The 22559-nt window shown below is 48.9% G+C and overlaps 1 protein-coding gene across 1 annotated transcript in view; it reads left to right on the plus strand.

Annotated features, from left to right (window-relative positions):
- The window catches only part of ATP2C2 (ATPase secretory pathway Ca2+ transporting 2), a 26307-nt gene continuing 3748 nt past the window's right edge, over positions 1 to 22559 (plus strand). Inside the window, exons 1-21 of the mRNA XM_063411047.1 lie at positions 1 to 343; positions 4440 to 4550; positions 5174 to 5290; positions 7150 to 7239; positions 8061 to 8096; positions 8190 to 8251; positions 9441 to 9549; positions 9626 to 9775; positions 10137 to 10205; positions 10507 to 10582; positions 10786 to 10852; positions 12016 to 12140; positions 14291 to 14388; positions 15717 to 15818; positions 16648 to 16737; positions 18154 to 18255; positions 18925 to 19081; positions 20664 to 20834; positions 21165 to 21262; positions 21352 to 21402; positions 21948 to 22114. Of these exons, the coding sequence (XP_063267117.1) occupies positions 245 to 343; positions 4440 to 4550; positions 5174 to 5290; positions 7150 to 7239; positions 8061 to 8096; positions 8190 to 8251; positions 9441 to 9549; positions 9626 to 9775; positions 10137 to 10205; positions 10507 to 10582; positions 10786 to 10852; positions 12016 to 12140; positions 14291 to 14388; positions 15717 to 15818; positions 16648 to 16737; positions 18154 to 18255; positions 18925 to 19081; positions 20664 to 20834; positions 21165 to 21262; positions 21352 to 21402; positions 21948 to 22114 (2147 nt within the window). The 5' untranslated portion in view covers positions 1 to 244. The remainder of the gene's footprint in view (positions 344 to 4439; positions 4551 to 5173; positions 5291 to 7149; positions 7240 to 8060; positions 8097 to 8189; positions 8252 to 9440; positions 9550 to 9625; positions 9776 to 10136; positions 10206 to 10506; positions 10583 to 10785; positions 10853 to 12015; positions 12141 to 14290; positions 14389 to 15716; positions 15819 to 16647; positions 16738 to 18153; positions 18256 to 18924; positions 19082 to 20663; positions 20835 to 21164; positions 21263 to 21351; positions 21403 to 21947; positions 22115 to 22559) is intronic.

Here is a 22559-nt window from a genome sequence, read left to right on the forward strand (position 1 = left end):
TCCAGGTGCGGCTCACGCACACGGAGGCGTGCCCCGTGTCCCGGCACGGTGGCACACACACCGTGACACACACGGTGACACACACTGCCAGCCTTCCCGGCCGGGTTCATGGGAACAGCTGGGAGCAGCGCACCTCCGCGGGGCTGCCTAGGCCGGGGGAAGGCGTGACTTGGCCGGGTGCAGGTGTCTGTCCCTGCAGGTGAGCCCTGCCAGCCCTGCCAGCCCTGCAGCGCCCGGCTCCGCGATGGGCGAAGGGAGATTCGCGCAACTCTTCCAGAAAAGGGCGCTCCTCCGCTTCGTGCAGAAATACCAGCCCCTGGGGAGCGGCGAGCCGGCTGAGGAGGTGAGGATTGCCCGTGCCTCCTGCCTGGACGTGCTGGGATTATTTGTGTAGCTGGGGCTGGTTTGGGCTGCCTCGGCCGCGCTGTCCCGCCGCCCTCGCTGCGCTCCCCGCTCTGTGCGGGCACAGGGCTGCGGCACGGCGGGGTGAGGTGGGGGCTGTTTGCCAGGCTCGGGGAGCCTCGGCCAGCCTTGTCTCTATGCAATAATCCAAATCAGCACAGAGCTGAGGCCCCAGTCCTGCCCAGGAGCGTTGTTGCCTGCTCTGAGCAGGTTCCAAACTAAGGAAGAGCGTGGGAGAGCCCTGGAGCGCCGTGGGAGCTCTCTGGAGTGTGGGTGCAACAGGGGAGATGGAGAGCAGGGCTCTGCTGTCCCCAGGGTACCCCTGCGCCAGTGCTGGCCACTGCCAGAGGGGCTGAGACCCTCAGGCTGTGACCCTCAGGCTGGGACCCCCGGGCTGTGACCCCCGGGCTGTGACCACCAGGCTGTGACCACCAGGCTGTGACCCTCAGGCTGTGACCCCTGGGCTGTGACCACCAGGCTGTGACCCTCAGGCTGTGACCCCCGGGCTGTGACCACCAGGCTGTGACCACCAGGCTGTGACCCTCAGGCTGGGACCCCCGGGCTGTGACCCCCGGGCTGTGACCCCCAGGCTGTGACCCCGGGGCTGTGACCCTTGGGCTCTCCTCCATGCTGTTACTGCACTCAGGGCTGGTAACAAAAGGCCAAGGAGAGTTTTGGCTCAGACCAGCAGAATCCACTTGGAAATTCTGCTCTGCTTTCCTGAAAAATGCTGCCCTGGTGTCCCCTCCCTGCCCTCACTGCCTGTCCTCGGTGCAGATGGAGTGGCCAGTCACCAGTTTGGGAGGCATTTTTGTTGTTCTTCTTGTTTTTTTGCCACAAAATCTCCCGGTCTGGGATTATCTGTTTATTTGCTCGGCACGAGGTTTCCGTGGCTCAAGCCCCATTTTTTCTCCCACGTGGCAGAAAGTTGGTTGGGTGCTCTGCCACGTGAACCCCATTTGTCTGATCCCTTCAGCACGTGGGGCTAGCCCTAACTCCCATCCCAAAGAGCCCCATCCACACACTTGGAGAGCTTCGTGTGCTTTTCCTGGCTGACTGAGGCCTTTCCCAGGTATCATCCCAGCTAATCCCCTTTCTGAGGCTGTCCAGACTGGGCTTGGGTCACAGGGAGAGGAAAATGAGACATTGAACTCTCACCCTGTGCAGTGCATCTGGTGATGCTGCTCTGCACTGCTCACCCAGAGCTCAAAACCCCAGGGAAAGAAGAACTTGATGAGGTCACAGAAAGAAATGTAAAAGGCTTTGGAGAGAATGGTTTGGTTTATTTTCTGTATTTTTGGCGGGGATAAAGTTTAATGTTTGGAAGGGCTTCATGGAGGCTAAGTAGCCCAGCCCACTCTGGATTGCAGTCCCTTCACTGGTCCAAAGTAACCTAAGACGGGGAAGAGAATATGCAAAGCTCCAGCAGGGGCAGAGGTGGGGGAAAATCCCGAGAACTGATATTTTGGGCTGTTTGCCAGAGTACACAAAAAGGGCAGTGTGCTCTGCAGAAAGCCCCACGCTCTCTCTCTTCCACATGGGCTGCTCGGTGGCACAATTGATGGATTGTTTTGGGATGAGGGATGCTCAGGTACCTCCGAGGTGGCTCCCAGCCACACCAGCTGCTCTTTACAGCCCTCCAGTATCTCCTGATCTTGCAGAGCAATAGATAAACTGATAATTCCCCTTTTGTTATTTCTGCCTGCCCTGCTGTATGTGCTCTTGTGAAAGGATAAAGGTTATAAATGGAAATGGATATGGTGGATAACCCACATCTGCTTTGCAATGTAAATACAAAAGAGAGCAGTGCTGGAGGAGAGGTTTGTTTATGGAGAGGTTTGCACAGGACTCTGCCTGGTGCCCCCATCCAATGGCTGGGATTGGGACACAGGGGCTCTGCAGAGGCAGCACATGCAGAGGAGGGGCCCCAGGCATTTCCAACCTGTGCACTTCAGGGGCTGTTCTGCTGGGAAAAGCTGTGCCATGTCCATAATGAAAATCCCTACAAGTGTAGGCTCAGCAGTGCAAGGTAGCTCACCCCAACAAGGCTGTTCCACAACAGCCCCTGGCTGGCAGGAGCAGGGAGCTGCCAGCACTCCTGGAGGAACCACAGAGGGCTCAGACACATCCAGAGCCTTTGTTATTTATTTCCTCCACACCTTTTTGAAGGTAAATATTGCTGACAGAGCTGGGCCCTGCTTCCCTTGCCGCCCTTGGGGACTGCAGGCATGTTGTCCTCGTGTCCGGCTCTCTTCCTGCCCTCCAGCTGCTTCCATTAAAATTTAAACTCCTCCAGGGCAGAGCTGTTCCTTGGTGCCCGTGAGTGTCACCTGCAGCACAGGGGAGCCTGGAGAGGCCACACTCACCAGGGTGGCAGTGAATTCAGGGATGAGTCTGTCCATGGCTTTCTTCCCACCAAACCCTTCCACCTCCCGTAGTGGCTCTTGGGATTTCAGTGCCAACAAAGTCACAGGGAACTGATGAATTTGCACAGCCAGGACACCCAAACAGGGATATAAATCATGAGTTTGAAACATGGGTGTTTTTGTCCCTTCTCAAGAGGTCTGTTAAGGAGATGTGGAAATAAGGGTGATGTCCAGTGCCAGGATGGCTCAAAAAGGGGAGCAGTACTGCAGCTTCTTTGGGTAAAATGGTAAAAAACTTGAGGGAAATGTGGGAGCAGGAAAATCCATGGAGATCTTGGGCAAATTGCTGGGGGTTTGCAAAGGTTGTTCTTGGGACAAAAAGGTTTCTTAGTGAGCCCTGCCCAGACCAAGGGGTCCCGGAAGACTCCTGTGCTTTTCCACTGGGAGCAGGAGGTGCTGAGCTGTGGGTCAGGAAATGGCTGTAAAAAGGGCCTGCAGCAGATGGATCTGGCTAAATCCTCTCCCAGGAGCAGGGCTTTGAGATGCTCCGAGCTCTCCAGAAGCCCCAAGACTGAAACCAGCTCCGGGAGAGAACAGCCAAGGACATTCTCTGCATTTGTGGTTTTCTGCATTTAAATCCAGGGCTTTGGATTGCAAAGCACTGGATGTTCCTAGAAAGCTCCTGAATATTCAAGGCAGGGCCAATTCCCCAAACAGCACTGGAGGAGGATGAGCCAGACCTGAGTGCATCCCACAGAGAGCATTCCAGGGGCTGGGAGATGATGCCCAATGCCTGCCACGCTCCCTGGGGGCTCCTCTCTTAAGGAACACACACTCCTGGGCTTTGTGAATGAAGGAGAAAGGGAGTGGAGCTCCTGGCCCTTGGGAAGGGGGAGATTTCTCCCTCTCTGTGTTTGGCCTGCCCAGTGATCCCAGTGCCTCCATCGTGGGCCTGGCAGAGGTTTTGGGAATGCTGCTGCTCTGGGAAGTGCATTTCAGAGAAGGAAGGGAAGGAAATTGAAAGGGAGGGCTTGGGCTGCCTGGATGGGGCAGGGAGGGTTTACCCTGCTTGGAGGCAGCTGCAGAGCCAGTGTGGAGCAAACCAGCCCCGGACACAGGAGGGGAGATTTGGCTTTTCCTTCTGGCTCACATTCCTATCTCACGTTTTTTCAGTTCATTTATTATGTACATTTATTATGTACACTTTTTCTTTTATTTCATTTTATTTCATTTACTATCCACATGCTGTATTCATTTATTATGTTCAGTTCATTTATTACATTTCTATGAGGGGAAAGGTGTTTTGCTTGCTCTGAGCATCCAGTCTGGGCTGTGACACACTGGCATGGGGCAAAGCTCCTCTTGGGCAGGACACCTCAAACAGCACAAACCTTTCCTGACTAGCACCACGAGCTTCTCCTTTTGGTTCCCCAGCTCCTCTCAGCCTCTCCCCCCCTACCAGAACGTGCCCCTGGCGTTGGGGCTGTGACCAGGATTAATTAGAGCTGGCATTAGAGCGCTGAGATTTGGGAAGTGATGTAGTGGCTGAAGGTGCCCAGCTGGCGAGGGGAGGGAATGGGATTAAGGGAAGAAGCAAGGAGGTGCTGTAATTAAGGAAAGCTTTAATTAACACTGCTCTCACCTAATGATTGCTTTGTTGTGTTTACTCAGCCCCGGGAGGAGTGCGAGCTGAAAATAATCGAGCAGGAGAAGGAGGTGGCAGTGCTGCCCCCGAAGGATGCCTGTAAATGCCACAAGGAGGACTTGGCAAGAGCTCTGAACGTAAGGATCGGTCTTTGGGAATGTGGGATCTGCCCGTGGGAAGGGCCTGGGCTGCAAAATCAGTCTTTAATTGACTTGAGAAGTCCTGGAGTGCCTGATCCCTCTGCCTGTTGTGGGATGGATCCTCTCCTTGCTGGGCTCGAGGCTCCCCCCGTCAGGAATGCTTTAGTGCTTGGCTGTATTTTGGTTTCTGACCTCAGGATTTTTTAAATCCTGGCAGAATAGATTTTATCCCTTCTCATTTTGTTCCCTTTGAATTTTGTCAGGGTGTATTTATTTTTATGTTCTCTTTAAATACACAGAAATTACTCCTTTCTTTTACTATTTTAGATTTTTAATTTGTCATCTATGATATCATTTCTCCCTTTTGGAAATATACTTTTTTTTTTTTAATTAACTTGTGTTTACTTTACAGATTCCTGTGGTGGCTGGTGGTAAAATTGTATAGTTTAACAAAAATAAGTATTTAAACTGAAGAACAACAGACAGATTTATTTTTTCATGGGGGACTGAGCCATGAAAATCTTGCCTAGTCTGCTGATAGGGGTTTAATATGAATTTGACCCAACGAGTTTTCTATAATATGAAATGTCTGGGTTGGGTTTGGGTTTTTTCCCCTCTAGGTTGACTTGCAGACTGGACTCTCTGAGTTCTCCGTGCTCCAGCGCCGCTTAAAACACGGCTGGAATGAATTTTCAGTGGAGAACACAGAGCCAATATGGAAGAAATATCTGGACCAGGTAAGGATTTTCTGCACAGATCCTCATTCTTTGGCAAAACCAAACCTGGCCGGGCTGCTCTGAGCGTGTGTCTGCATTGAAATATTCAGGGTTTCACCTTCCAGAGGCTGAGCCCTGGAACAGGCTGTGCCCAGGACACAGGGACTGCTCCTTCTCCTGGGAAAGCCTTTGTCAGGCTCCTTTGCAGCTCTCTGAGGGGGCAGATAACATCTCCAAACAGAAATGAGCCTTTTTATCTCCACACAGCCCACAAATCAAACGCTGTAGATCAGGGGCCTGATTGCTGGAGCAGATTTATTCCATTTAAGGCAAGAGATGAATTCGTGAAAGGTTTGAGGAGAGCCAGTGGTGGCTGGAAGTGCTCTGATTTTGGCTGTCCCTCCAGAGGAGGGGCAGTGTGGAGCTCAGGGGAGTTTTAGGGTCTCTATCAGTGACACACCAGTGTCAGGTACACTCATAAACGGTGCCATGTGCTGGTGACACCCTCAATTTCACACCAACTGCCCCAAAAAGCCAGGCAGAGGGTGATATTTGTTATCTTCTCTTTCCCCAGCTGAGTTATCCTTGAGTTTTGCTTTAATTAACTATTTCTTATCAGTATTTAACGCGTCTTTCACCTCTCTTTGAGAGCTTTTAACCAGACAAGAAGGGCCTTTTGTTTGTTTGTTTTTATTTCTCATTTCCAGCCAGTGGTTTGATCTTCTTGCTTTATTGAATCACAAGGATTTGAGTTGCTTTGAAAGACTTCATTTTTCTCTCACGGTTTACCCCTGGGTTTGATATGATTGATATCCTTTAAGCTTTTGGTAATCATCACTGACTCTTTCCAAGGGTTCTTTCATTCCTGATAAAAAGTGAGATGATTTTTTTTTTCTGCTCAGCCTTAAGAACCAGTTTATCCTACAAGGACACCGAAGGGATTCTTTGGAGGATCTCTGATCCTCCTGCAACCTTTTGCTGCCTCTGGTCCTGCACCATTCACAGCCCTCAGCAGCCCCTTGCTGTGGCTTTTCCCAGCTGCTATTTTTATAAACATCCCCTTTGCCTGGCTTTTCTAAAGAGGAATGGAGAGACTTTCACCTTTGGATCCAGCCAGGAATAAATTTAAACCCTGGCTTTCCTGCTGAGCATCACCATACATCTGTTGCACAAAGCAGGCAGATTTATCTTTATCTTTTTAATTCCTTTCCATCAATCCCCACATCAGTTAAACAGAGCTGTAACTCTCTCAGGTAGGAAAAAAGGGCCTCAAAATCTCAATTTAAAAGTGAAACAAGTGAGCACCTGGCTCCCACAGCGCTCGGTCCAGAGAAGATTTGAGCAGATTAATTAAAGAAAAAATGAAAAAGAAGATGAAAGAGGATTTCTGGTTTCAGATTCTAAAAAGACAGTAAAGTTTTTGTTTGTCCTCACTGCACATCCAAGGAGCTTTTGGAATCAGCTCTGCGTGTCTGCAAAGGGGAGCACTGCCTGTGCAAAAAGGGGAAAAGGGGGGGATTCATGTGCTTGGTGTGGCATTTGTCCTGCTGGTCCCCAAGGCCACCCATCGCCTGTGGGGCAGGGACTGCAGACACCTGACCACGATGCAAGGAGGGTCCCTGCAGCCAAACCACCCAGGGACCCTCCCTGCTGGGACCCCTCCCTGCTGGGACCCTCCCTGCTGGGACCCCTCCTGCTGGGACCCTCCCTGCTGGGACCCCTCCTGCTGGGACCCCTCCCTGCTGGGACCCTCCTGCTGGGATCCCTCCCTGCTAGGACCCCTCCTGCTGGGACCCCTCCCTGCTGGGACCTTTCCCGCTGGGATCCACAGCCAGCTCAGCTTCAGCACCTCCCATTCTGTATTTTTTGTGTTTTCTCAGTTCAAAAACCCCCTCATCCTCCTGCTGCTGGCCTCAGCTTTAGTCAGTGTCATCACCAAGGAGTACGAGGACGCTGCGAGCATCACCATGGTGGGTGTCACCTGTCCCTTGTCCCCCATGGTGGGTGTCACCTGTCCTTTGTCCCCGTAGTAGGTGTCACCTGTCCTACATCACCATGGTGGGTGTCACCTGTCCTTTATCCCCCATGGTGGGTGGCCCTTGTCCCCCATCCCCATGGTGGGTGTCATCCTTTGTCCCCATGGTGGGTGGCACCTGTCCTTGGTCCCCATGGTAGGTGTCACCTGTCCTGCATCACCATGGTGAGTGGCCCCTGTCCTATATCACCATGGTGGATGTCACCTGTCCTTGGTCCCCTGGTGGATGTCACCTGTCCTTCATCACCATGGTGGGTGGCCCCTGTCCTCCATGCCTATGGTGGCTGTCACCTGTCCTTTGTCCCCATGTCACCTGTCCCCCATCCCCACAGTGGTTGTCACCTGTCCTTTGTCCCCATGGTGGGTGTCACCTGTCCTTTGTCCCCATGGTGGGTGGCCCCTGTCCTACATCCCAAAGGTGGGTGTCACCCATCCTCAATCCCCATGTTGGGTGTCACCTGTCCTCCATCCCTATGATGGGTGTCACCTGTCCTTTGCCCCCATGTTGGGTGTCACCTGTCCTCCATCCCTATGGTGGGTATCACCTGTCCTTTGTCCCCATGTTGGGTGTCACCTGTCCTCCATCCCTATGGTGGGTATCACCTATCCTTTGTCCCCATGTTGGATGTCACCTGTCCCCCATTCCCATGGTGGGTGTCACCTCTCCTCCACCCCTTTGTCCCCGTGGTGGTGGCCCCTGTGCTGCCCCCAGCCCCACCTCTCAGTGCCCACAGCTGTGCCTCCCTGTGTCCCCAGGCCGTGCTCATCGTGGTCACCGTGGCCTTCATCCAGGTGGGTTGTGCAGAGCTCTGCCCGTGCCGTGGCTGGCGGGAAGGAGCCTCTCCTGTAACCTGCCTGTCCTCTCCCTCTCCTCTCCTTTGAAAGGAATACCGCTCGGAGAAGTCTCTGGAAGAGCTCAACAAGCTGGTGCCCCCCGAGTGCAACTGGTGAGGCGTGGCTGCAGCGGGGGGTCAGCAGGGAGTGGGGCTCAGAGGGCAGAACTGAGGGGAAAAGAAAATTATTCCAGAAAATTGTTCCATTCTGTTGTGCACAGAATGAGAACCTGGTCTCTGGAGGGGTGGCACCGTGAATGGGTGCAGCTCCAGGTCACAGGGAAAGGGGATGGAATCATCAGTATTGATCAGAAATTATTAGAATATGTGCTTAATTATTAGGAAAAAAATTAGAAAAATTAGAAATAAGGAGTAGGCACCCTATGGAATTGAATAAATGCTAGGAGACAGGCCCCAGAAAAATCCTGCTCCACATCCCTGCGGCATCCTGCATGTCACTGCCTCCCCAGGCAGGGAAAACCTCACCTGTGTATATATTTTGTTGTTTTAGGGTAGTTTTCCCCCCAAGAGACAGGCACAAAGCAGCTCCTGAGTGCAGGTGCAGGTGGGATGGGGTTCCTGTCCTACCTGGTGCTGCACACACGTGTTGGGCACGGGCACAGCCAGGTCACAGCCCATGGAGCAGCTGCAGGGTGGCTCAGACACCGCTGTCCCCACGGCTTTGATGTTTGTTATCAGTGCTGGAAATGACAGGAAACGTTTTTCCTATTTATGTCTTTGCAAATCAGTGTTGTGGCAGCCAACAGAAATAAGTTGTGAGGCTCAGGGAAGCCTTGCCCTGCCAAAGAGGTGTGGGGTTTTCCTCTGGTCCAAAGTTCACCCTGGAGCTTACAAACCCCACTGTTGGTGCTTTATTTATTTATGATATGACACCAAGAGCATCCAACTGCCTGGAAGGCCCCACTTTGAATGCAACAGTGGAATGCCAGGGGTAATTCTAGCTTTTAAAAGCCTCTTTTTAGGTTCAAGAATCTGCAATTCATTATTTAAAGCATGAAAGCACGACTTCTTATTGCTCCTCTACTGTATAAACAATGTCTAAGTCACTTCTGAAATGTAAATCATCCATAACCTGCCCATCTGTTTACGAATTAAAACTGAGCCCAGACTGAACACAATCCTCTCCTCATAGGTATGAAGATTTTCTGTTCTTATTTACATTGGAAGCTCTTTGGGGCAAGGCTTCTTGCTTTCTTGCCAGCCACATTCCCAAGCCTGCAGAAGGAATAAAACCTTTACAGCCTGGTTCCCTTTCTTTTTTTTTTCCATTTGCCTCCTGTAGCCTAAGGGAAGGGAAACTGCAGCACCTTCTAGCACGAGAGCTGGTGCCTGGAGATATCATCTACCTGTCTGTGGGGGACAGGGTTCCTGCAGACCTGAGGCTCATAGAGGTAAATACAGCTGGAAACGAGCCTGGATGGGAAATTCCTTGTCTCAACAGTGCCAGGAATGCATCTCTTTTATTAGGTTACAGATCTGCTGGTGGATGAATCCAGTTTTACTGGAGAAGCTGAGCCTTGCAACAAGACTGACGGCATCCTGCTGGAAGCTGGGGACATCACCACGCTGAGCAATGTGGTTTTCATGGGGACCCTGGTGCGGTACGGGAAGGGAAAAGTGAGTCCTGACATCCCTGATCTTGTCCTGGGCATTAATTACAGATTCCTTTGGTGTGGGCATGGAGGGATGGGAAAAGGTGAATGACAGAGGGAGGGTCAGGTTGGATATTGGGAAGGAATCCTTCCCTGTGAGGGTGGGCAGGCCCTGGCACAGGTGCCCAGAGAAGCTGTGGCTGCCCCTGGATCCCTGGAAGTGCCCAAGGCCAGGCTGGACGGGGCTTGGAGCAGCCTGGGATGGTGGAAGGTGTCCCTGCTCGTGGCAGAGGGTGGAACTGGATGGGCTTAAGGTCCCTTCCTACCCAAACCAGTCTGGGATTCTCTATTTTTCCACCTCCATCTCTCTTTTTCTCTTTTTTCAGGGCGTGGTTATTGGCACGGGTGAAAATTCCCAGTTTGGCGAGGTGTTCAAGATGATGCAGGCTGAGGAGGTAACACAGCCCCTGTCCGGGGAAATTCGGGGTGTCCTGGGTGAAAGTTTGTGAGCAGCAGCAGCCCCAGGAGCCCATGCTGGGGGTTCAGTTCTGCTTCTGCCACAAAATGCCCGTGTGAGGGAGGGACAAGAGGCTGGCAGAGGACAGGACAGGGAGGTGAGGTGGGAAAAGCACAGGGCAGCTGCAGGGACCAGGTACAGACAACCAGGGCTGTGTGGGTCACTGGCTCTGGGTTTGCCATCATCTTCTCACCCCAAAAAACAACCAAAGGAAAACCAGCAATCTCCAACTTTTCCAGACGCCCAAGACACCTCTGCAGAAGAACATGGACAGGCTGGGGAAGCAGCTCACCCTGTTCTCCTTTGGGATAATCGGTGAGTGGGGTGCAAAGCTCTCCGTGGGATCCCTCTGTGCTCCTCCTAAAGCACTTGTGGCTCTGGGTTACCTGGGCTTCGGGGGTTCCAGCACTGGAGGAGAGATTTGGGTGCCTCGTTGCATTTTTAGCTCTACAAGGTCAGCTAAAACAGGTCAGAGGTTTTTAAAATTCCTTTTTTAACCAGGTCATTTACCCTCCCAGGTTTGATAATGCTCATTGGCTGGCTGCAAGGGAAGCGTCTCCTCAGCATGTTCACCATCGGAGTCAGGTGAGGACTGGAGAGCCCCTTTCTCTTGGATTCCTGATGAAATATCCCAAGGAATTCCTTGTTCAAATTTCACATAAGTGAACTTGACTACAAACCTTTCATAAATGAGTATTTCTCATGCACTGGCAAAATTAATGTGAGGTTTAAACAGAGCAGAGAAAAACAAAACCAAGCTTGAGGGTTAATTTAATTTTGTAAACTGGTATCTTGAAAATCTTCATTGGCATCTCTACCTCATCCTGCAGGGAATGCCCTTCCCTATCTGTGCTATGAATTTAGTGGGAGTGTACCAACAGCAAATATTGCTCTTTGCTCTTCCTACAGGATTTACATCTAAAGAAAGGAGTGCACATCTCATAGAGCATAATAAAGCATGCACAGCTGCTTAATCAAACACAATAAAAAAATGTGTTTTCAGCAGTGCCCGTAACGCCCATTAACTTAGTGCTGTCATGGCTCTAAAATCAATTCTTAAAGAAGTGTTCTATGGAAATAGAAACAAAAAAAAATCCCAGATGAAGAGAAAACAGAGAAGCCAAACTGACTCAGTGCCACCATCCTGTTTCCCAGGGGGATGTGGTGCCAAAGAAAAGTGGTTAATCCTGAGCTTTGGAGGGCAGATTATGGTTTTGTAAGGTCTCCTGGATTACGTTTTGCACATGCCTAGAAACATTCAGAGTTTCCCAAGGAATATCTAATATCCAATATACAGACTGTGGCTGGATTTTTCCAGCATATCAGGCGTTGCAGGTTTTGATGGAGGGGACATTTGGGGAGCTGGTTCTGTCCCCCACATCATGGGGTAAGAGAGGAGGTGAGGGGCTGCACGTGGCTAACGTGTGAGCCCCATGCCAAGGAATATTCAATTCCCATCCTCAGAAAGTTAAATAAATTACAAGAAATCTAGCCTCCAAATCCCTGCTTAGCCAGAAATCACTGCTCTTTGGCAAGGTAAAGAAGAAAAATAACTGCTCTGTCAAAATCATCCAGGAAAAGGTCGAAGGGCTGGATAAACAACCTGCTTTTGCATTTCCAGTGTGCCAGTGGTTCTCCCCTCCAGACCCTTAGGAAAATTCAGCCCTGGTGTGTCCCCTTGGTGCCTCAGGGTCAGTGTTTGTGGTTTGGGCCCCGTGCTGAGGCTGCTGTGTCTCTGCTGTCCCCAGCCTGGCTGTGGCTGCCATCCCCGAGGGCCTCCCCATCGTGGTCACCGTCACGCTGGTGCTGGGAGTGCTGCGCATGGCCAAGAAAAAGGTGATTGTGAAGAAGCTGCCCATAGTGGAGACCTTAGGTAAGGCTGCAAAGGGGCTTGGTCACCTGCCAGGCTCCAAAAATCTGAGCTGGACAGCCACAGGCTGGCCTCGAGAGCCTGGGTCTGGGCCAGAAAAAGTAAATTTGGAATAGGCTTACTGGGACAGAGAGAATTAAATATTCACTCTGAATTAAATAAATTTTCTACCCTGCATTTCTCACCCTTTTCCCTTATTTTGGTGGAATGAGCACAGACACATGCTGGGAATGGTGCAAGCCAGCCCACAGGGACCAGAGCCCCTCTGCAGACACATACTGGGTTAAAATCTTTGTTTCTCCTTCCTCTCCATGCTTCCTCTCCTCCTGCAGATCCATCCTGTCCACTTCTTCAGTGTCTGGCTAAAAAAACTCTCCCAGCCCCTCAAGTCAAGCTTGGCAGCATGAATAAAGCCATTTCTCCCTCTGCAGGCTGGGTGGCCGTGTCCCTGCCACCCAAAAAGTCACGGAGAGAGGGACAGAGGGGACCTTGAGAGGGCACCGAGCACATCCTCACAGGGCACAATGAACCAGGACAGAATTATTCTTCCACCTCCCCTTATCTTTAACTTGTCCCTTACTCCCAGGTGGCCGCACTCCAGGCCTTGCTGCTCTGCCCTGGGTCAGGGTAGCAGGGACACGAAGGAGCAGACACGGTGTCCATTCAGCACCACTCATTAAACACATGATAAACACCGAGCCTGGTCCGTGCAGTTCCCAAAATCTGCTGCACGGCTCCTGCAGCTAAAACCTGTCCTCTGAGGAAACGCTGCTGCTGTTTGAACTGCCCTTGTTTGTTCTGCAGTTAAGGAATCTTATCACCCCGGGTTTATTGTCTCTGCCCCGGCCCAGGACATCTGAAACAGCTTTTCCCTCGTGAGGGAATTTGTTCTGGTAGGGCTGCACCCACACAGGCGGAACTGCAGGTGCAGAGAAGGCACAGCCAGAACCCTCTGGTAAACTTCTGAAAAGGAGAAAAACAATCCTGTGATTATCAGTAACTAAAAATGAGGTGTTGGAGGTCACACTTTGCTCCCTGCTAGTCCTTCAAAGGTGTGATTCCTTTAATTGCAGCCCAATCTGCTTTATTTTCTCTCCAGGCTTGTACCTGGAGGTCATTGTGCTCATGGGGTCTGTGCCTGAGCACTGCGATCACCTCCAGAGCCAGGGCAGATACACTCAGAAGGGACTGCAGCCTGATTCTTGTTTTGTATTAATTTCCTCCCTTCTTGGGAGTGGAAACTATCTGGGAAGTGGTGGCAGTGCTTACAAAATTCCCTTTCGTGGTATTTTGTAAAGGGGCTCTGTAAAAATGTGCTTTTCTGGATCAGGATTGGCACAAAGCAGAGCAAAGGGGCAGTTTGTGCTCTTAGAGGTCGATCTTTGAGTATTTTTTGTAACAGTCTCTAACCCATCTCCCCTCACAGTGCCTTGGTGAGGCAGGGAAGGGCTGCTGTTCCTGATTTAGGCTTAACTGGCAGAGTGGGAGTGGGCTCTGTCTTTTTGGAGTACAGCAGCTGCCCTATTGTGTGATACTGCAGCTCAGAAATGCTGACTGGGACAGTGTGACCCTCTTCAGGTGTCCCCTCACCCCCAAAAGATGCTCACACTGCCCCAGTGTGCTCTCAAATCCTTCCCTTTCCCTTTCCCATTCCCTTTCCCATTCCCTTTCCCATTCCCTTTCCCATTCCCTTTCCCATTCCCTTTCCCATTCCCTTTCCCATTCCCTTTCCCATTCCCTTTCCCATTCCCTTTCCCATTCCCTTTCCCATTCCCTTTCCCATTCCCTTTCCCATTCCCTTTCCCATTCCCTTTCCCATTCCCTTTCCCATTCCCTTTCCCATTCCCTTTCCCATTCCCCTTCCCATTCCCTTTCCCATTCCCTTTCCCATTCCCTTTCCCATTCCCTTTCCCATTCCCTTTCCCATTCCCTTTCCCATTCCCTTTCCCATTCCCTTTCCCATTCCCTTTCCCATTCCCTTTCCCATTCCCTTTCCCATTCCCATTCCCTTCCCATTCCCTTCCCATTCCTCGTTCTTTTCTCCCCTCACCGCTGCAATTTAAACACCATCAGCAATACTTGTTCTCCCTCTTCCCACCCTCTGGGCTGCCTCATTTGTCACCTCTGACCCTCCCCATGCCATTCCACGCCAGGTTGCTGCAATGTCATCTGCTCGGACAAGACGGGCACGCTGACCGCCAACGAGATGACGGTGACACGCCTCGTCACCTCGGATGGCTGCCAGGCACAGGTAGGGCTGGGCACACCTGGGCCAGGCTTCCTGCTGGAACTCAGCAGCTCTGCACTCACCTCTGGTTCACCTGGACCCCAACAAGGGAGGCTGGATAGCCCAAATGGTGTCATGATGGTGCCCAAACTGTGGGCATGATGTTTTTTGAGCCTTGGAGATTTCAGCCTGCTGGTAGCTGATAACTCCTTTCCACTTGAGAGACCCGAGTGAGAACCAGAAAGGCAAACACCACCTGGAGAAGATCTTGCCAAGGATGTAACTGCAGGGAACAGCAGTGCCAGTGAACATCTCTGTGGCCCCTGAGCAGGTTTTGTACCCTCATCCCCAGGGTCACAAAAATCCCTTCTCTTTATGCAAGAAACTGCTTGGTTTGGTGTGGGCCTGATATTTTTGGGCCTTGGAGATTTCAGCCTGCTGGTAGCTGCTAACTCCTTTCCCAAGGGAAACGTTTCTTGGGAAAGCTTCTTCCCAAAACAATCTTGGCAAAACAACTATCCTTCCCCAAAATTACCTTCCCCAGCAGTGTAGCAGCTAAAGTCCCTGCCTACCACATGGAAGATCCAAGTCCAGTTCCTCTGAGAGCCAGGAAGGCAAACACCACCTGGAGAAGATCTTGCCAGGATTGTTCTGGGAAGAAGATTTCCGAAGAAACTTTTCCACTGGGAAAGGAGTTAGCAGCTACCAGCAGGCTGAAATCTCCAAGGCCCAAAAATATCACCAAATATCACACCAAACCAAGCAGTTTCTTGCATAAAGAGAAGGGATTTTTGCTGCCCTGGGGCTGAGGGTACAAAACCTGCTCAGGGGCCACAGAGATGTTCACTGGCACAGCCTGCTGTTCCCTGCAGTTACTGTAAATACTGAAACTGCCACTGACCCACGCTGCTCCATCTCCTGTAGGGGTATTGATCATAAGAGCAGCTTCATTCTCTGCTTGGTTCGCTCCTCTCTGTGAAAAAAAGAGGGGAAAATGCAAAATGTGGGGCAGAGGAGAGACAGGGCAGTCAGCAGGAGGGCAGGGCTGGAACAAACCCAGTGCTGCCACTGCTGCCAGAGGTCTGCATCTCGCCCCTGAGCTGCAGGAGACTTCTGGAATCACAGCAAATAAATTCTCTATAGGACAAATTGACTCCTTTTGTCCCTACAAAGCCATTTTAATATGATATTGTCACTGTCTGCAGCCTGTCCTTTCAGCATTGCTTTGAGAGAGAAAGAAGCACCCCTGCACTCCTTGAAAATGAGAATTTTCTTGCCTGCAGCTCCCTGCGCACATCTGCAGTCCAGTCCTGCCTAGCAAAGGGGAAATCTCCCATTTCTCTCTCCCTCAGGTCAGCGGGGTGGGCTACAATGGAGAAGGAAATGTTTATCTTCTGCCATCCAAGGAGATCCTTAAAGAATTTTCCAACATCTCCGTTGGGAAACTCGTGGAGGTAAGCATAAATTATGAACCAGCTTATCCTAGTTACATTCAACTTTCAATTGCACAAATAACTTTGGATAATTAGTGTGAAAAAAACACCACTTTTGTAATTTTAAAATGGACTGTCTTGCTAAAACATTCTCATGGAAAGACTGAGTGTGATGCAATTCCTGAAGCTTAGGAGTGAAAGGCAGTGATCATAAGACATGCATGGAGAGACCAGATCCCTCAGCTTCAGGAGTCGAAGATATTCTGAAAAAAAATACAATTCTGGTAGAGGAGAAACCAATACATTTCACCCTGTTCAGGTTTTAATGTGCAGAGATTCTAGACATTAGCCAGCTACACAGTCAGTTTATAAATTTATTGTGATGTTCTCTGGGTTTCGTGTCAGCTCTGCATAAAGTTTTGAACATTCAGTGTAGGCTAAAGTGGAGTGTTTGGGTGGTGAAATGATTTGAAATGGAGGAAATGAATCTCACATGGAGATTAGGTCTTGCTTTATTCATATTGCACATTAGAAACAATAGTAGGAGAGACTGAGCTTTCATTTTCATGATCTATCAAGCTCATTAGATTATCTCATGTTTTCTCGATGCTAATTTATCCAAAGCATGATATTTTACCAAAATACTGGTGTATGTTATGGATTAAGTGGCTTTAGAAAACACAAGACCTGGTCTCAAGTGATGCTGCTGAGAGGGGAAACCTTTTTCCAAAATTTTTGGGACGTGGCTCCTGTCATTCCCCAATCTTCCATCATTTCATTTAAAGAGATGAAGAAGCTGTGACTTCAGTAATGACAAAAACAGCCCACGTAAACCTGTCCCTCTCCCCAGGCTGGCTGTGTGGTCAATAACGCCGTGATCAGGAAAAACACTGTGATAGGACAACCCACAGAAGGGGCTCTCATCGCCCTGGCAATGAAGGTAAGATCCTTCAAGTTTAAAATTCTCCTGCAATTCAAATAATTAACTAAATAAATAAATAAATAAAAGCTGGATTTGTGAGACTCCTTCAAATTCCCCGGGCTGGTTTCTCCTCCCTCGTCTCCTCTGCCCAAGGTCACAGATGTTACCTCTCCCTTTAGTCCTGGGCAAACACTTTCCTTGAGCTCCTGTGCTGACAGCAATCACTGTTTGGCTTGGTTAATCCTGCATTTAGGCTGGGTAATGCATTTCTTTTAGGCTCAGGCAGGACAGCCTTTTTTATATTTCCTGCACGTGGCAATTAAGAGTCCAGGTGGAAGAGTTTAAAATGGGCAGGAACAGGCCAGGCCACATTGCATGGCAGATTGTCACCCTCATTCTGGGTCATCTGCTGGCTTTCACTTTTTCCTAGTCATGATTATGTAAAACAAGATGTTTTTATGAATATTGCATTCACACTCCCGGGCAGAGCTGTGAAACACCTCATCAGTGTCACCTCATCAGTGTCACCTCATCAGTGTCACCTCAGCCCTCGGGTGGGCTGTGTAACACAGGAGGTCCCTGATCAAATGATGCCCCTGCTAACATCTGATCCTACCTTTAGGAGCTTTTAAAGCTCCTAAAGCTCCTAAAGAGTTTTAGAGGTAGGAGGTTTTAAAGCTCCTAACTCTAGCAGTGAAATAATAATTTTTTAATTTTTTTTTCTTTTTAAACAATGGCATTTCATTTCCCCAAATGCTGAGTTAAAGCCTTCCTCCTGCTCTGGGATTCAGTAGCCAAGCAAGAGCAGAATATGAGGGAGGTGTCTTTCCTATTTTTAATGTTTTGGTTTCGTGGGAGTTGGGGACAAAGATGATCAAAGCAGCTTCCAGTCTCTCCCACTTCCCCTGGAACACCCACATGCTCTGCTGGAGTGTATTGATTTGGGCTGAAAGGTTTTGCTGTGAATTGCTTTTTGAGTGTAATTCATCAGGAAAAAATTCAAAACAACATCTACGACTGACCATTCTGTTATTTGCTATTTCCTTTCTTATTTCAAGTCGAGTTGCTGGGAAATAACCCAGAAAAGAAACCCAGAAATCTGCTCAGCCCATTGCTTTGCCATAGGTTTGGGGAATGGCTTTGACCCAAAGCCTCACAAAAAGGCAGGGCAGCTCCCAAATTCCTTAAAAATTTATCAGGAATCAAGCTTCAAACTCCAGTTTAATTTACCCCAGATCAGGCACACCAAAAGGAAAAGACGGGTTTGAAATATGAATTTTGCTCTCCTCCTCCTTTGTGTTTTCTCTTGAGCTGTGTGTTATCCGGCAGCCTGGAAGGACACAGTCAACAAACAGTGCTTGTGATATGGAAAATATATCCAGGTTTTAGTAATGTCCAGCCCTACAGTGCTCTTTTTGTTTTACCTTGCTTCAGATGGATTTAGCTGACATAAAGGACATTTACGTAAGAAAGAAGGAAATTCCATTCAGCTCCGAGCAGAAGTGGATGGCTGTGAAATGCACACTGAAAAATCAGGTAAGTCAGGAATGAGCTGACATAAAGAACATCTATGTAAGAAAGAAGGAAATTCCATTCAGCTCCGAGCAGGAGTGGGTGGCTGGGAAATGCACACTGAAAAATCAGGTAAAGCAAACAGAGGCAGGGGCTGGTTTCGTGTTTCTAATTGTGCACCTCAACAATGGGCACGAAATGGTATCTCTTCAGCAAATAATGTTTTCAGGAGTTAACTATGTCGGGAAAAAATGGAGCACACCTCAAAATTCCCAGCTTGGGTGGATTCTTAGCTCATAAAACTGTGTTTGAATGGGAGGAGGGAATACTTATACAGAGGTTTGAGCAGGAAAATAAAAGTTTTTCAGAGATAACTGACAGGGACAGAGAGGTCTGGTGTTTGGGAGAAAAGGTTGGACCTTTGTCCCTTCCTGGGTTAAGGAGCTCGTTTTGGCTGGTACTATGCTGTGGTTTTAAAACTCACCAACCTTTTCATTACCATGCTGCCTGTGAGGGCTGAACATGAAAAATGGCCAGAGCAAAAATATCCCATCCTATCCATAATAAATGCTCCTGCATCTCTAGAAACAGGTAAAAGAGGAAACAGGATCTTTTCTGCCTACAGTTAGAGACTTATTCATTTAAAATGTGCTCTTTTTTTTGGATGAAGTGTATTCTCTCCTTGCTTTAAAGGATCAGGAAGATATTTACTTCATGAAAGGAGCCTTTGAAGAAGTCATCCAGCACTGCACTCTGTACAACAGTGGTGGCATCTCGCTGGCGCTCACGCCCCAGCAAAAAGCCCTCTACCAGCAGGAGGAAAAGAGAATGGGCTCCTCAGGACTTCGAGGTCAGTCCTTACTGCCCAGCTCCCTTAAGCTTAAGGTTGTCTGCCCTAAAACTTTCCTGCTCTGTTGTGGTTAGGATGGGCAGAGGCTCAGTCCTCACAGAATCACAGAATGGTTTGGGTTGAAGGGACTTTAAAGCTCATTTCATTCCCACCCATGGCAGGGACACCTCCCACTGTCCCAGGGTGCTCCAAGCCCTGTCCAGCCTGGCCTTGGACATTCCAGGGATCCAGGGGCAGCCACAGCTGCTCTGGGACCCTGTGCCAGGGCCTCACCACCCTCCCAGGGAAGAATTTATTCCTAATCTCCAATCTAAATCTCCCTTGTTTCACCTTAAAGCCCTCAGTTCTCAGCATCACTTTCACGATCTCTTCCTGACACTTGTCAGAGTGCCAAGGGCTGTGTCGTAGGTCTGCTGATCATTTGTTGTTTTTTTTCTGGATTTAAATTAGTGAATTTGAAAGGAGAAAACAAGCTCTGGAAATGTGACTGTGTCTGTTCCATGGAGTGTTTGTCTGGGCCACGCTCAGGGTGCTGCACTGAGAGCTTTGTGCTGGGCCCAATCTAAGCCCTGCTCTGCCAAGGTTTGGTTTTGGAGAAGACTGCGACACAAAGCCACTTTAAAAGAAGTTCCAAACATGGATTTGGGCGCTGAGATTTCTGTTTGAAGCTCGTTTTAATCCTTTGTTAGGCCCAAATCTCTCGATCTTCTGTCAGTGCACAGCCCATGGGAGTTTTATGCACGTGTCACCTCCTTCATCAGCAGAAACAGCCCCTCAGCATCTCAGGCTGTCACACATTAACACAAATTCCCAGATTGTAAGGAGATGAGAACGAGCCTCAGCAGCTGGATCTGGAGGATGGTGCAGTTCGTGTACAGATGCTCCCACCCTGTGTCCTGTGGTTAGGAACTCCTGTGCACCGCTTGATTTACAACATCCAAATCATCTCCCTTGTGGCAATGGCAAATTACTGCTCTGAAGGGAAGTGATTAACTCGGGCAGCTGCTGCAGCTTTTGATTCCATCATCAAAGCAACACTGACATGAACCCCTGGCAAAATATCCTCGAGTGATTTAAGAATGATTGAGTGATAATGGGTGTGCACCAGGAACTGAGATAAAATGTTCAGAGCCTGGGTGTTTACACCATGGGAGTTTCACTGGTTTAACTCAATTTACATTTCACATTTTTAGGTTTTTAAAAAAAGTGTAAGTTTTTGCAGGAATGCTATTGTTTAACTTAGTAGTTTAATAGTGTCTTGTTTAACATAACACTGTCTAGATTTAATCCATCTGCGTTTAGGGAAGATGTGGCAGACAGCTTAAAATTAGAAAGAAAGAAATCCTATGAGAAACATGTCAAACAGAAATGCTCTCATTCAGATAAATTATTATTTAGTGGACTGAATTTTTGTGTCTACACAAGATCTGATTGTGATGACTAAAGATCTGCTTTTAATGACTTTTTCTGCTGTAAAAAAGGCAATTTAATATCTTCTCTAAATATTGATTTTAAAGCACAGGAATACATCAGTAACAATTTACTCTTGTCCTCTTTTTCTCATCTTTTTCTCTGTTACTAGTGCTTGCTTTGGCTTCAGGTCCAGAACTTGGCAAGCTAACATTTCTGGGTCTGGTTGGAATAATTGATCCCCCAAGGGCTGGAGTGAGAGAGGCTGTTCAGGTCCTGTTTGAGTCTGGTGTGGCAGTGAAGATGGTCACTGGAGATGCTCTGGAAACAGCCATGGCCATAGGTACCCAAATTTGCCGCTTTCCTGGGGGTCTGTGGTACATCTGTCACATCAGCCAAGTGTTTTATCCCTTAATAATCAACTTTATCATCGTTTTTATGTGTGCAGTAGAGCTTTAAAGGTCACTGAGGTTTTGCTTTTCCATTGAAACAAACATTAAGTGGAGTATAGAGCAGCTACAAACCCTGGGCCAAATTCCAGTAAATTGGTTCCACTATTTTAGCACCAGAAATGGCAAAATCTCAGTGTAAGGCTCTTAAAAGACACAGATAGCATTGCTAGGATTATAGAATCCACTAATATCCAGAGTGTGAGTACCTCTTCTCTTTGCAGGACAGAATATTGGTCTCTGCAATGGGAAGCTGAAAGCCATGTCTGGGGAAGAGCTGGACCAGCTGGGAGAGGCAGAACTCACCTCAACTGTCCAAAATGTAATGGCTTTGATCACATAAAAAAAGCCTATTTCCAATAGCTTCCATCTAATACAGAATTATATTTTGTCTTTTCTGTTATTTTTCAGGTTTCCATTTTCTTCAGAACAAGTCCAAAGCACAAACTAAAAATAATCAAGGTACTAAGAGCCTCTGAAATTCATTGTACATCTCACAAAAAAAAAGGTGGGGTGAGCCTCAGTTCTCTGGATGGTCTGGTCCTCCCCAGCAGCACCAGCTCAAACTGTAGGACTGTAAAACCCCAGCTAGAGCATTGGCACTGTTTCTCTGGAGGTATTAGCTGTGGAATTGCACTTGATGGATGATTTGGATGATCCTTATGGGGCCTTTCCAACTCAGAATATTCTATGATTTTATGATTTTTTTCTTGCAAATCTGTGCCTGGGCATACAGAAAAAAAAAAAAATAGTGAGGTATTAGCAACTATAACATCAGGAGAATGATTTCTGAGAGTTTTACTCCCCTCTTCTAACTTCTGCTGGAGTTGTGAGATTCCCTATACTCCTGAAAAAAACAGGTCTTGAGCTTTGTCCTCAGGGTGGTGCCGAGCCTGTCTTACCCTCAGAGTCCAGCAGAGTTCTGATCTTTCAATAAATAAAGAGCAAAGCAGGCAGTACAGACCCTGAACTGGCCAGCATGGCTTTTATTTTTGTCCCCTCCCCAGGCCTTGCAGAGGGCTGGCGCCGTGGTGTCGATGACGGGGGACGGCGTCAATGACGCGGTGGCGCTCAAATCCGCCGACATCGGCATTGCCATGGGGCAGGCGGGCACGGACGTCAGCAAGGAGGCTGCCAACATGATCCTCGTGGACGATGACTTTTCCAAAGTCATGTAGGTTTGGAGATTTTTGTGCTCCTCAGCTCCTTTCTGGCCACCCGCCGCAGCAGGGCTGCTGTGTGAGGAGGGCTGGGGATGGAAGTGGAGGGCACTGGGGTGGCTCTGACTCATCTTTAGATACACCCATGGCAATGGCTTTCCTTCCAAGTGGTGCTGACCAAGCCACCTCCCACCTGAAAGCCCTGGTTTCTCATTCCTGTAGCTAACTGGGGATCTGAGATTTTTTCAGTCAAAATTTGGAGATCCTGGTTGTGTTTCCCAATATTTATGTGTTACCATGAGATTTTCCCAGTTTGCTGAGCGTTCATATTAAAGTAGAAGGTCTTCACCTTCTCACGCTCGTTTCATGTAAATAAGGAGGGTGTATTTGTAAGTATTATCATTGTTTTACATTCTTATCCTTGGAGAGGAATGACTGTGTGACAGTCCCTTTGACCAA

This window comes from Prinia subflava, chromosome 13 (assembly GCF_021018805.1).
Source record: "Prinia subflava isolate CZ2003 ecotype Zambia chromosome 13, Cam_Psub_1.2, whole genome shotgun sequence".
NCBI classification, from domain to species: Eukaryota; Metazoa; Chordata; class Aves; order Passeriformes; family Cisticolidae; genus Prinia; species Prinia subflava.